This window comes from Ornithodoros turicata, chromosome 9 (genome assembly GCF_037126465.1).
Source record: "Ornithodoros turicata isolate Travis chromosome 9, ASM3712646v1, whole genome shotgun sequence".
Taxonomy (NCBI): Eukaryota; Metazoa; Arthropoda; class Arachnida; order Ixodida; family Argasidae; genus Ornithodoros; species Ornithodoros turicata.
Window position 1 is genome coordinate 16,465,963 of NC_088209.1, and position 13,440 is coordinate 16,479,402.

The window sequence follows — 13,440 nt, forward strand, 5'->3', positions numbered from 1 at the left end:
ATTCCCTTGTCTGGCTATCTCGATTGACTCCATAAAGAGCCTTCACCAGGTTGCTTTGTAATTCGAAAGAATGGGGGTTTCGTGGAATATGGGTTGACATTACTTGACAATCGTTGCATTCACGAACATGTTCAGGTGTTTGAGACTTCCGTGTTTGTGTCTGTCCCTTCGTGTTCCCTAGTCTCGGGGTCATCATGCATCATCTTCACCAGCTCGCTTGCTTCCTAGCCATTTTTTTCATGTTCAACAAGTTCGCAGAGGTACAGGTTCTTTCAACGGTAAGCCTCTCATTAATACGCCTAGAAGTTTGCCCTACATAGCACATGCCACACTCAAATGGGACACAATGGACAAAAGATTTGCAGCAGGAAACGCATGCGTTGGGGAGCGCCTGTTTAACTTGAAAACGTTTAACGAAAACAGCCCCAGACATTTCGGTATTAAGACTTTCTTTTCCCCAATGTTTTCACGTTAAACAGGCTCTTCCCGTTTCCTTCTGGTTTCAAAGGCTGTAACGTTAATCATCTCAACTCACTCGTTTCCTGCTGCAAATCCGTTGCCTATTGTGTCCCATTTGAGTGTGGCATGTGCAAAGATCAAGGTGTATTCATGAGAGGCTTAGAGAGCGCCAGCTTAGCGTTCAAAGAACCCAAAGTACACGCACTACAGTTATATTCCCACGTTTCGACCATCGACGCAAAGTAAATCGTTTTCAATGTCGAACAGACACCTTTGCGAAATCATTTTTTTGTCGAACCGCAATTAACTGGAACGACCTTCCCTTTGACCTAGCTGAGCTCGTTGACTACGATAATTTCCGTGGCCAACCTCCCGTTTGACGTCTGTATTATTTTTATAATGTACTATTATGTTTTTCTATTGTATGCTCTGCTTTTCGTGCCAGCCAGGCAATATGACTGGTTCAGTCTTTTGTACCTTTTTTCATCGTCTTTGTGTTGCTGACATGCTGGTATCCATCCTACTCCCCCATGTAGCGCTGAGCCTTTGGGGTACTTTAAATAAATAAATAAATAAAATAAATATCTCCGTCGAACTAGTCGAACACGTCCGTGAATGCAACAACTGTCAACCCGTACCCATTAAACCCTCATTCTTTGAAAAGAGGAAGTAACCTGGTGAAGGCTCTTTGGTGAGTCAATAGAGATACACAGTCACAAGCATACACAGAGAGTTGTTCCCCACAGTGTGCACACACTGTGGAGGTTCCTCTCTGCGAAGAAGGAAACCATGTGTGAGGTGGGTGCGTCCAAGCCTTATACCCCTGTCACACATGCAGTCTTCAATGATCATTGAAACCAATCGTCATTGAAAGTGCGTGTAGCGCCACCTAGCGTGTAACGTGTCAACCTGTAGGGGAACATTGAATCCAATACTGTTTGGGAAGTTGACACGTCACACGCTTGGTGTCCCTACACGCATTTTCAATGGTCATTGGTTTCAATGATCATTGAAGACTGCCCGTGTGACAGGGGTATTAGTCGTGACCCAGCGCATACGACTGTCAAAAGATAGTGTCGGGCTCCCAGTGCGGCTTTTAACCAAACGAAGTGTGTTGCTCTGTTTGTTCCAGTGCTGCTGCCATTTTTTATTTATGACTGTTTTCAGGACAGGCCTAAGGTCCTGACAAGGAACATCAAAAGGGGTTATATCACCAGAAAGTGCTACACTCTAAAAACTGAGCTTCACCGCATAGCACGCTCTGCGCCAACCACTGCCACGAATCATAGGGTTATCGCTTCTGATTCGAAGAGAGAGGGGGGCGTACGCCCTTTTGTGGCAATTTGTCATACATGTGCAATGTAGGAAAAGGACTTGCGGTTTTGTATTGCAAAATGATCGATGTGACGTGAATTGTTCACGCGATGCACAGCGTCGCCGAAGAAATTCGCTTTGCTTTTCCTGAAGTGGATTCGTGAAGGGAGGGGATCTCGTGTTGCGGAGTGCCTCGTGAGTAAGTGCACATGCCACGTCGTGAAGGGGAAGGCCTCATGGGTAGGTGCATTCACAGTCGATCTCATGAGGGGCAGTGCCTCGTGAATGAACATGCCAAGTCGTGAAGGGCAAGGTCTCATGGGAGAGTGGCTTGACGATCAATCCCGTTAAAGGCAGTACCTCGTGAGTAAGTGTCCATGCCATCTCATGAAGGGGAAGGCCTCATGAGTATCTGCATTCACGGTCGACCCCGTGAGGGGAAGTGCCTCATGAGTGTCCATGCCATGTCGTGAAGGGCAATGCCTTATAGGTGGTGGCTTCGAGATAGATCTCGTAAAGCGTAGTGCCTCCTGAATGAGTGCCCATGCCGTTTCGTGAAAGGCAAGGCCTCACGAGTGAGAGGCTTCACGATCGATCCCGTGAAAGGCAGTGCCTCGTGAGTGAGTGTCCATGCCATCAAGTGAAGAGGAAGGCCTTATGGGTACGTGCATTCACGGTCGATCCCGTAAGGGGCAGTCCTCGTGAGTGTCCATGCCATGTCGTGAAGTGCAATGCCTCATAGGTGGGTGGCTTCACGATCGATCTCGTCAAGGGCAGTGTCTCCTGAATGAGTGCCCATGCCGTCTCGTGAAAGGCAAGGCTCACGAGTGAGAGGCTTCACGATCAATCCCGTGAAAGGCAGTGCCTCGTGAGTGAGTGTCCATGCCATCAAGTGAAGAGGAAGGCCTTATGGGCACGTGCATTCACTGTCGATCCCGTAAGGGACAGTCCTCGTGAGTGTCCATGCCATATCGTGAAGTGCAATGCCTCATAGGTGGTAGCTTCACGATCGATCTCGTAAAGGGTAGTGCCTCCTGAATGAGTGCCCACGCCATCTCGTGAAAGGCAAGGCCTCACGGGTGAGAGGCTTCACGGTCAATCCAGTGAAAGGCAGTGCCTCGTGAGTAAGTGTCCGTGCCATCAAGTGAAGAAGAAAGGCCTTATGGGTACGTGCATTCACGGTCGATCCCATAAGGGGCAGTCCTCGTGAGTGTCCATGCCACGTCGTGAAGTGCAATGCCTCATAGGTGGGTGGCTTCACGATCGATCTCGTAAAGGGCAGTGTCTCCTGAATGAGTGCCCATGCCATCTCGGCATGGGCATCAAGGCCTCACGGGTGAGAGGCTTCACGATCAATCCAGTGAAAGGCAGTGCCTCGTGAGTGAGTGTCCATGCCATCACGTGAAGAGGAAGGCCTTATGGGTACGTGCATTCACGGTCGATCCCATAAGGGGCAGTCCTCGTGAGTGTCCATGCCACGTCGTGAAGTGCAATGCCTCATAGGTGGGTGGCTTCACGATCGATCTCGTAAAGGGCAGTGTCTCCTGAATGAGTGCCCATGCCATCTCGGCATGGGCATCAAGGCCTCACGGGTGAGAGGCTTCATGATCAATCCCGTGAAAGGCAGTGCCTCGTGAGTGAGTGTCCATGCCATCAAGTGAAGAGGAAGGCCTTATGGGTACGTGCATTCACGGTCGATCCCATAAGGGGCAGTCCTCGTGAGTGTCCATGCCACGTCGTGAAGTGCAATGCCTCATAGGTGGGTGGCTTCACGATCGATCTCGTAAAGGGCAGTGTCTCCTGAATGAGTGCCCATGCCATCTCGGCATGGGCATCAAGGCCTCACGGGTGAGAGGCTTCACGATCAATCCAGTGAAAGGCAGTGCCTCGTGAGTGAGTGTCCATGCCATCACGTGAAGAGGAAGGCCTTATGGGTACGTGCATTCACGGTCGATCCCATAAGGGGCAGTCCTCGTGAGTGTCCATGCCACGTCGTGAAGTGCAATGCCTCATAGGTGGGTGGCTTCACGATCGATCTCGTAAAGGGCAGTGTCTCCTGAATGAGTGCCCATGCCATCTCGGCATGGGCATCAAGGCCTCACGGGTGAGAGGCTTCACGATCAATCCAGTGAAAGGCAGTGCCTCGTGAGTGAGTGTCCATGCCATCACGTGAAGAGGAAGGCCTTATGGGTACGTGCATTCACGGTCGATCCCATAAGGGGCAGTCCTCGTGAGTGTCCATGCCACGTCGTGAAGTGCAATGCCTCATAGGTGGGTGGCTTCACGATCGATCTCGTAAAGGGCAGTGTCTCCTGAATGAGTGCCCATGCCATCTCGGCATGGGCATCAAGGCCTCACGGGTGAGAGGCTTCACGATCAATCCAGTGAAAGGCAGTGCCTCGTGAGAGAGTGTCCATGCCATCACGTGAAGAGGAAGGCCTTATGGGTACGTGCATTCACGGCCGATCCCGTGAGGGGCAGTGCCTCGTGAGTGTCCATGCCATGTCGTGGAGGGAAATGCCTCATGGGTGTGCGGCTTCACTATCGTTCCCGTGAGGGACAGTGACCCGTGAGTGATTACCCATGCCATATCGTGAATGGCAAGGCCTCAAAGATGGGTGTGTTCACGACTGATCTCGCGGTGGGAAGTGCCTCACGAGTGAGTGTCCATACCTTCTCGTGAAGGGTAAGGCCCCATGAGTGTGTGGAGGTTACACTTTGTATTAAATGTTCCACTCCTTGTTCGAGATCATCGTGGTTCATCGACGAAAAACAAACAGAAGTCTAATGCTTTATGTGTGCTATAGTTCGAACTATTTTGCTCTTGTATAAGTTCGTTCGTGTGAGCATGCATCCTGCAAACATTGTTCCCATTATGTGCAGATGACCGTCTCACGGGGTTGACAAATACCCAAATATGTGGGTGTCCTTATAGAAACGGCAAATGTAGTCACATAACAGCTACGAGGGGTGTTCAAGTCAAACCGGGACTTTTCATTTTTCGCAAAAGTAAAATTAGCTTAGAGGCGAGAAATTACTCTTATTTTTCGCCGCAATCTCCAGCTTCGCTAGTGCACTTGTCCCAGCGTTTCACGAGGGCTTCTATGCCAGCAGCGTAGAAATCCTTACCGGCGCGTAGCAGCCATGATCGGACCGCGTTCCTGACCTTGCCGTCGCAGCTCAAGTGGCGGAACGCCCCCAAGGAACGCCTTCAGTGGCCCGAAGAGATGGAAATCGGTGGGGGCGAGGTCTGGGCTGTAAGAGGGACGTGGCAGCAACTCCCAGCCTGTAAAGTGCGTGTCGTGAGATGCGCGGTATGCGGGCGCGCATTGTCCTGTAGGAGGAGGACTCCTTTAGTGATGAGGCCCGGCCGCTATTGTTTCAGCGCCTTATGCACATCCCTGAGAACTTGGCAGTAATATGCACTATTGACGCCGGTACCACTGGGCAGAAAATCAACATCAATAACGCCAGCCTTGTCCCAGAAAACCGTGGTCGCAAACGGGGTGCTTCGGATTTCTTGGGAGCCGGCGAGCCCGGATGCTTCCACTGTTTTGATGCGCGTTTAGGCTCAGGAGTGAAATGGTGCACCCACGTTTCATCGCACGTGATGATCCGATCAAGGAACGACTGTCCTTCAGTGTCGAAACGGTACCTTAGCTCTTGGGAGATTTCCAGCCTTCTCTGCCGTTGGCAGAGCCGTGGCAGGCACGGAGAGCTGCCTCGGGACCCAACGGGCACTAACTTTCCGAAACTGGAGGTGTTCATGAATGATAGTTGTAAGGTGCCAACGAGCAAGACGAGAGGGTGGGGTCACGAACGAAAGAAGATGTCAGTTTGGAGTATTGGATTCCTTCGAGAAGGAACATTACAATAGTGTTCGACGGTCCCACAGAAAGGTTCGCCTTTCGAGCCAGTTCGATACATGTTATCCGTCGGTCCTTGAGCATCGGGCGCTCCACAAGTTGGATGTTCTCTTCATGACAATTCGCTGTTCGATGTGCGCGGTCACCTCGTTGTCGGCCATCTTGTCCAGCACGTGTCTTCTGTTTCGCACAACCTTTGGACCACCACGTGGTGAGCGCGGAGGCCTGTCGCGTGTGAAAAGGACGAAAAAGAAGTAGCGCGAGCCGTTTGTACACTCAGGAGACAGAAAGTCCCGGTTTGACTTGAACACCCCTCGTACAATGCTCTAAGCTACCGTGAACGGCGCGTCGAAGACAGCCGCGCCTCAGCAGGCATACGAACTGGTTGCACCATACACTGTAAGACGACAGGAGCCTCATGCTGTGCCAATGGCACCCGCGTGGACAACGATGAGACTTCTTTCTCGTAAAGTGCGAGACTCCGCTGTTATTAGGCGCTAGAACTTCTACGGGGCGTTCAATACACGCAAAACAGCACATTAAACGGTGATCTGCCGGGTTCTTTGTTTCCCCCACCAACTGAACGAACCGCGCGAACTTATAGGCAGAGAAACCTTACGTGGTACATCACGGCACCATTATTTTTAACCGCACGAACCGTAGCGACGTAGCCGTGATAGTGCACCATGTTTGAACTGTCTCTGTTTCCCCTAGCCACCATAAAACACAGCACGACACACAAGCACACGACCACTTCCCTAGCGCTCTCATAGAATGTCGTTTGGATCGATATGGCTGCTTCAAGCAACTTGGGTTTAATCGCCTTCCCCACCGTCAAACCATCGTTGTGTGCTTCAGACATAAAAAAATGACACCCCATCTAAGTGCAACGAAGTACAGTAAAAAAAATGCAGCAGGTATGAAACACAATACCGCCTGAGAAACGTAAAACACACGAAACGTACGGTGCATTCCCTACTATTGTTCATTCCCTACTGTTTACCTTTCTGCCGTACGCACGTTCTGGGAATGTGGAGGACCCGGCGAATGGTCAAGTCACCTCTCGCGTCATTTTACACCCTCGCCTCTTCAGCTGCGCCCAAACCTACTTGCGGAGCGTGCTGCTGCGCAGGCACTATGGCCCAAATTTTTGAATGTGACTTCCCTTTAGCGGTTTTCGTTCTTTCCGTTGGGCAACCACGATGCTGTACTTTCGTCAGAAGGTCATCTGCTTTAGATGGTGGCAGTACGGTTGACGGGCTCATCAAATAGGTTTCGTTGTATAACGCAGAGTAGTACGCTCGCGTTCCTCGCTTGTAGCGTCAAAGCCGCTAGCACCTAAGACTTTAAAAAAAAAAAGTAAATCGGAAACACTTCCGTAAACATGCTGCGTCGTTAAACGAGTAAAAATACTTGCATCGTACATTACTTTCTTATTAGCTTTTCGACCGCTTGCAGATGATAACCTCACGCAGACCCTCGCCTGTCGCAAGAGTGTACGCAATCCAGCTTCGGGCCCACGTACGCTTCTTTCGAAAAATTGCCTTGCGCACCCAATACTTTCTCGGCATGTGCAACGTCGGCGACGCTATTTCTTAGGGACCTCAAAGAGCTTAGGTCCCTATTCGAACACCCTCAGTTATTGTTTCAGAGGCTGCAGTCTACCACGTTGGTCGTCAATCTGGTCTGCTGACGACACCCAACCACGTGCAAAAAATAAAGTTTCATAACTTACTTGTAAAAAGCGACGTCATCCAAGCGGTCGTCGTAACTTTCCAGGAATGCTCTGGCTTCTCTGGCAGCTTTGATCTGCGAGTCACAAAAACAAATTTCAGAATACAGTACGATACAATGCGACATCAAAGTGCTTGCGCACGAAGGTACACGTAAAGCATAGTGAGTGGAAGAAACATCTGGCCGTGGATATTTAAAGAAAAACATAGTGTCGTGTACAAAGCAACGCACTCTGAACGCACACTGGCGCAATCTGTCATTTAAAGGGCCGTTACCCGAACTCCGCTCGCCGCCCCACGTTCCAAGGCTGGAGGACTGCCGGTAGCCGTGGTGAAGAGACGGAAATATACCTTTGAGGTGTAATGCGATAACGGAACTTATGTCATTGCCAATAGCGCAACTTCCGTGGCAATCTGAAGACACGAGATTTAAGGCGCGTTCCCAATGCAGGGCGGGAGCCCGGAACGGCAGAAACGTCACTTGGAGGGAAGACGGCTAATGCCCGTTCCCTGGTGCCGCCTGAGTGCCTCTGCCTCTGGCGGCGTCCCTGTACGACTGACGACGGCTAACGGGAGCGACCGACCAATCAAAGCGAAGAACAAGACGAGGGTCCGTGGCGCATGAAAACAAACGAATGACTCTTAGCGCGTGTCGAAATCTCGCTCCCCTGGCCCCAAGGAACGCCTTCACTGGCCCGAAGAGATCGAAATCGCTGGCGGCGAGGTCTGGACTGTAAGGGGGACGTGGCAGCAACTCCCAGCCAAGTTTCTGTAAGGTGCGTGTCATGAGATTCGCGGTATGCGAGGGTGCATTGTCCTGCAGGAGTAGGATTCCTTTGTTGATGAGGCACGGGCCGCACGGCCGCTTTTGCTTCAGCGCCTTATGCACATCCCTGAGAACCTGGCAGTAATACGCACTATTGATGGTGGTACCGATGGGTAGAAAATCAACATGAACAACGCCAGCCTTGTCCCAGAAAACCGTGGCCATGACCTTACCCGCAGACGGGGTGATTCGGAACTTCTTGGGAGCTGGCGAGCCCGGATGCTTCCACTGTTTTCATGCGCGTTTAGACTCAGGAGTGAAATGGTGCACCCACGTTTCATCGCACGTGATGATCCGATCAAGAAACGGCTGTCCTTCAGTGTCGAAACGGTACCTTAGCTCTTGGGACATTTCCAGTCTTCTCTGCCGGTCAAACACGGAGAGCTGCCTCGGGACCCAACGGGCACTAACTTTCCGAAACTGGAGGAGTTCATGAATGATAGTGTGCAACGTTCGCAGAGAAAGGTCCGTCTTTCGAGCCAGTTCGAGACATGTTATCCGCCGGTCCTTGAGGATCAGGCGCTCCACAAGTTGGATGTTCTCGGGAACTCGGACACTTGACTCTGAGCCGCCCCGGTCGGGATCTTCCTGCACTGATGTACGGCCGTCTCGGAACCGTTTGCACCACTCAAACGGTTTGCTGCGGCTAAGTGTATGGTGACCATACTGAGCCTGAAGTCTTCTGTGAATTTCAGATGACTTTACGCCTTCATTCACGGGAAACTTCATGACAATTCGCTGTTCGATGTGTGCGCTCACCTCGTTGTCGGCCATCTTGTCCAGCACGTGTCTTCTGTTTTGCACAAACTTTGGACCACCACGTGGTGAACGTGGGGGCCTGTCACGTGTGAAAATGACGAAAAAGGAGTAGCGCGAGACATTTGTACACTCTGGAGACAGAAAGTCCCGGTTTGACTTGAACACCCCTCGTAGATACGCAACAAACTCCACATTAGCCCCATTACTTCTCATTAAACCATAGATTTCAAGCCGTGGAAACGTGCCAGAAAATCGTTTATCGTGTGTTATACGAACAAGGTTAGGCACTGGTCATACATTCCTAACCAATGGGTTTTTGTTGTATGGAGAGGAGAAGCCTGAGTGTACGCACCGTGGCGAGCTTCTCTCTGTCCTGCACGTACGCATCACATGTTCGTACCATGACACTCATCGTCAGCATCATTTCAGAGAGTCTTATAGACAGTTTTCACCTCTTCACCTCGGTGCTGTCGCTCGGTGATGAGGCTATCGTCCCTTTTAGCAGAGTTCTTAGTTTCTTGAAAGACACCGGGATGGTCAATCTTTTGTAATTTTATCCAGCTGTTTTATGCATTTGTCAATATGTTTTTTTACTAAGCATCGTATATAATAATTTCAACTGATCACTCTCCTATCACTGTTCATGCACAATCTTAACTGGTCACAATTTCACCACAGTTTTGGCGCACTATGGCCTTTGTTGTCCGTGCGCCATAAAAACCCGAATCCTCATCATCACAACGCATCATCTCACAATAAAGTTGTTGTATCTAGGAATGAGCCCGCATGGCAGTCTCTGAGCCGCTGCTGAACCGGTTTCAATCCGAGGGGTACGAGGTTTTCAATCAAGCACCACACGCAATGAAACCTAGGAAGCATCATGGATCCATGGAATGGCGACATAAGGCTTCTCCACCGCCAAAGAACAGCAAGATGCAGCCATCTGCAGGGAAGTTCACAGAAACAACAACAACAACTTTATTTTGAGATGGAGAGTGGGGAGGTTCATCGCAGGAGCCACGGAAACTGTCTTCTGGGGCATGCGGGATGTCATCCATACGGACTTCTTGGTAAGCAAGGGGTCACGATTAATGTCAAGTCCTACTTGACGTTTGGTATAGAGCACGTCGGTGAAACTCATTTGGCAAGAAAAGACGTGGGATGTTGCCCGGTAAGGGTCATTCTTCTGCGTGACAATGCCCACCCTCACACGGCGAATTTGACGGTGGCAACCCTGGCCGAAATGCACTGGGAGGTTTTGCCCCTTCGATTTATCCCCTTTATCACTTTATCCCCAAGCGATTCTCATTTGTTTGGGCCCCTTAAAGTGAACCTTGGAGGAAAGACGTTGCCACACATTGAAGCCCTCCAGAAAGATGCCCTGCAGTGGCTCTGACAGCACTTCACTTCTTTCTACGCCAAAGTCATCAAAGAGTTGCCACAGCGGTGGCAGCGGTTTCTGGACGCGCAGGGTGAATACCTTAAAGGAGCATGGATGTCACCCCCCCCCCCCTTTTTTTTTTCGCTGCGACGTCTTCTGCAACGAATAAAATGAGCTCCTGCGAAAGAACGATGAGAGCAGGTGACCTACAGAGCACGCGCAAAGCTCTGTTCTGCACACCTTGAATAAGCCCTCTCCACGTCTAAAGAGCGCATCGGTGAAGGAGAAGACGTCGTGACGTATCACGGGCACCGGCACGTGACCAGTGACGTCCAACGGCACAGCTCAAGCATGTATAAGCGGCGCGTGAGCCGAGACGAAAAAACAAAGATAAAAGGCCCCGAGCAGTTGCTACGTCACGCGGGGCTCGAGTCTCTCGTCCGCGACTGCTTTCTCCGACTGTCTTTTGTAAATTTTATTGCGCAGTGACAATAAACCACAGAGCGAAAAGATTTTGCATGGTGACTCTTTGTGGGCAGCTTCACAGATGAAGCAAGGTTTCGAGTAATGTTAAATGTCGCTTCTATGCTGTTTAAAAAAAAAAACTGACGTAGTGTGTGCATTCAAGGATTTTCCATCGTATTTAAAGAAATACAAGACTCGGTCAATCTTGAATGGCCTTTGTATATGCGCAGCGCGAGGCATTATTTCAGGGCAAAAAATACAGCACTATAATTTTTACGGGCACTGCGCAGAAAGGAAACCTGCAAGTGGAAGAAACGAGTCCCTGGGGACTTCTTACTCTGGTCAAACAGACCGAGCATTATCTTCAGGTACGAGCAGCTATGAAACCAATTCTTAAACTTCTACAATCCGATGTCTTTTGAGCGGCATTTCGCTCGGCGGCGGATCTTAGGCAACGTTTTTCACTTCCACCAGGTAATGGTTGTCCCGCGACTGCACTTATCATTATCACTTCCCTCAAGTAGATTACGATGAATTAAGGGGGCTGTGAAACTTCGCCCTGTATGAAACCGGATAAATGTTGTAGCAGCCGACAGGCTTTCTGTATTATTTCCCGAAAACCGACTTCCTTCGCGGCCCCCACACACGCCGCGCCAGACCGATCACGTGAACCCACGACGCTGTAAATTTCTTGGAATTCGCGGGGGTCGCCTGGCATGCGTGGTCTTGCTCTCGGACGCGGTGTAACCTGACACCCGGTTTGCGCGTCCCGAGGGGGGGGGGGGGCAGTCTGGACTGGGGTTCCGAAGGAAGTGGACGCTAAAATAAACACGGCTCATAATGTAAAGCTGTCTTTCTTCTGTGACTCCAAATTCATTCTTACAACTGGTGACCCTCTACACTTCGCAACAAATTGGTGACTCCGGACTTGGAACTTTTGTGCACCTTCCCTACACGCTTCTCGCTGTTGATCATCGTCCGCCCTGTGATTCTAGATTACGCTCCACCTCGCCTGTCTTCTTCCGATTTCTACTTCGTCCGTGTTCGCTCCTTCGTCCATCACACATCGCCATGTCTGGTGACACCGAACCCGCCCGATGGTAGCACAGCCCAGACTCCAGCTGACGAACATCGTATTCAAGCCGTAAGTTTCAAAACTTCCCCAGCATTGGCCGTCTGATCCCGAGCTTTGGTATTGACAAGTCGAAGCACAATTCCGTGCACGTGGAATTTGCTTGCAGATCACCAAATACCGACGTGTAATTAGTGCTCTGCCACCGGAGATTGCTGCAGAAGTGCGCGACATTATCGTCTCACCTCCTCCGCCCAACCCGTACGACAAAGTGAAAGAGGAGTTGATTCGAAGGACAGCAGCGTCGGAACCAGCGACGTCCTCAACAGATCCTCATCGCGGACGAACTAGGTGACAGGAAGCCGCTGCACTTTTTGCGACGCATGCAGCAACTTCTTGGCTCCAACACATTGGACAACACGATCCTGCGGGAGGTGTTTTTGCAGCTCCTGCCATGGCAAGTGCGCGTGATGCTTACTACAGCAGGCGATATCAGCATCGATGACCCACACCTTGGAACTTTGGGTTCAGTCAACGTCTCCTACCACGTCGGTCGACGAGCACCGGTGCGTCACGCACGCCACCTCTTCAACAGGTTGTCCCAGTGTCCGATTCCATCGCATAGCTAATGACCAACGTCGAGCAATTACAGAGCACTGTGGCACACTTGACAAACACGGTCACCAATATGCAAGGATTCGGTCGTACGACACGCCAACGCTGTCGAACATCATCGCGGTCCAGTCGCACTCGCTCCGGTTCACCGGCTACCAACAGTACCATGTGCTGTCCCACCGCACGTTTGGTGACGCCACTCAACGGTGCCGCCCACCCTGTGCAAGATCGGGAAATGCCACTCCCAGCCACTAACGACGGCTGGTGCTGCCGGGGAATGTGGAAGCCGTCTCTTATGCGTTGCTGATAAATGCTACGGTAAGAGGTTCCTTGTGGACACTGGTGCTGACGTACGCATCGTCCCACCGACCCCACAAGACCGTCGTTTACGCTCTCCAGAGTACAAGTCGCGCGTACTAAACCACTCTGCCATCGCCACTTACGGAGAACGTTCCCTGACTCTGAACCTATAGGACTTCGCAGAACATTTCAGTGGATATTCGTCATTGCTGATCTTTCCCACGCCATTCTCGGTGCCGACTTTCTCAAGTTCTTCGATCCACTCGTTGACGTACGCCAGAAGAGGCTCGTGGACAATTCCACCACCTTGAGCATCAGCTGCGTGCCATCTTCTTACTCCTCCATCGGACCTACGTTTCTCCTCCCTTCGACATCTAATCGGTTTTCATCTCTTCAGCAAGATTTTCCTGATGTTGTGCGTGCTACACCATCTCCTACGGCAGCGCGTCACGACGTCACTCACCACATCGTGACGAGCGGTCCGCCTGTACACGCACGTCCAAGACGCCTCCCTCCTGAACGTCTTGCGATTGCCAAGCGTGAATTCGACCATATGCTAGAGATGGGTATCGTTCGCCCGTCTTCCAGTCCATAGGCATCCCCCCTGCATATGGTCCCCCAAAAGAATCCCGGCGACTGGAGACCGTGTG

General features: G+C 51.1%; 1 protein-coding gene across 5 annotated transcripts in view; it reads right to left on the reverse strand.

Moving 5' to 3' along the window:
• LOC135369522 (RNA-binding protein 25-like) overlaps positions 1-13,440 on the reverse strand; it is a 103,611-nt gene that overhangs the window by 63,256 nt on the left and 26,915 nt on the right. For all 5 annotated transcript variants that reach the window (XM_064603102.1, XM_064603106.1, XM_064603105.1 and 2 more), the window contains one exon: positions 7,375-7,448. In XM_064603102.1, coding sequence (XP_064459172.1) covers positions 7,375-7,448 — 74 coding nt within the window. The remainder of the gene's footprint in view (positions 1-7,374; positions 7,449-13,440) is intronic.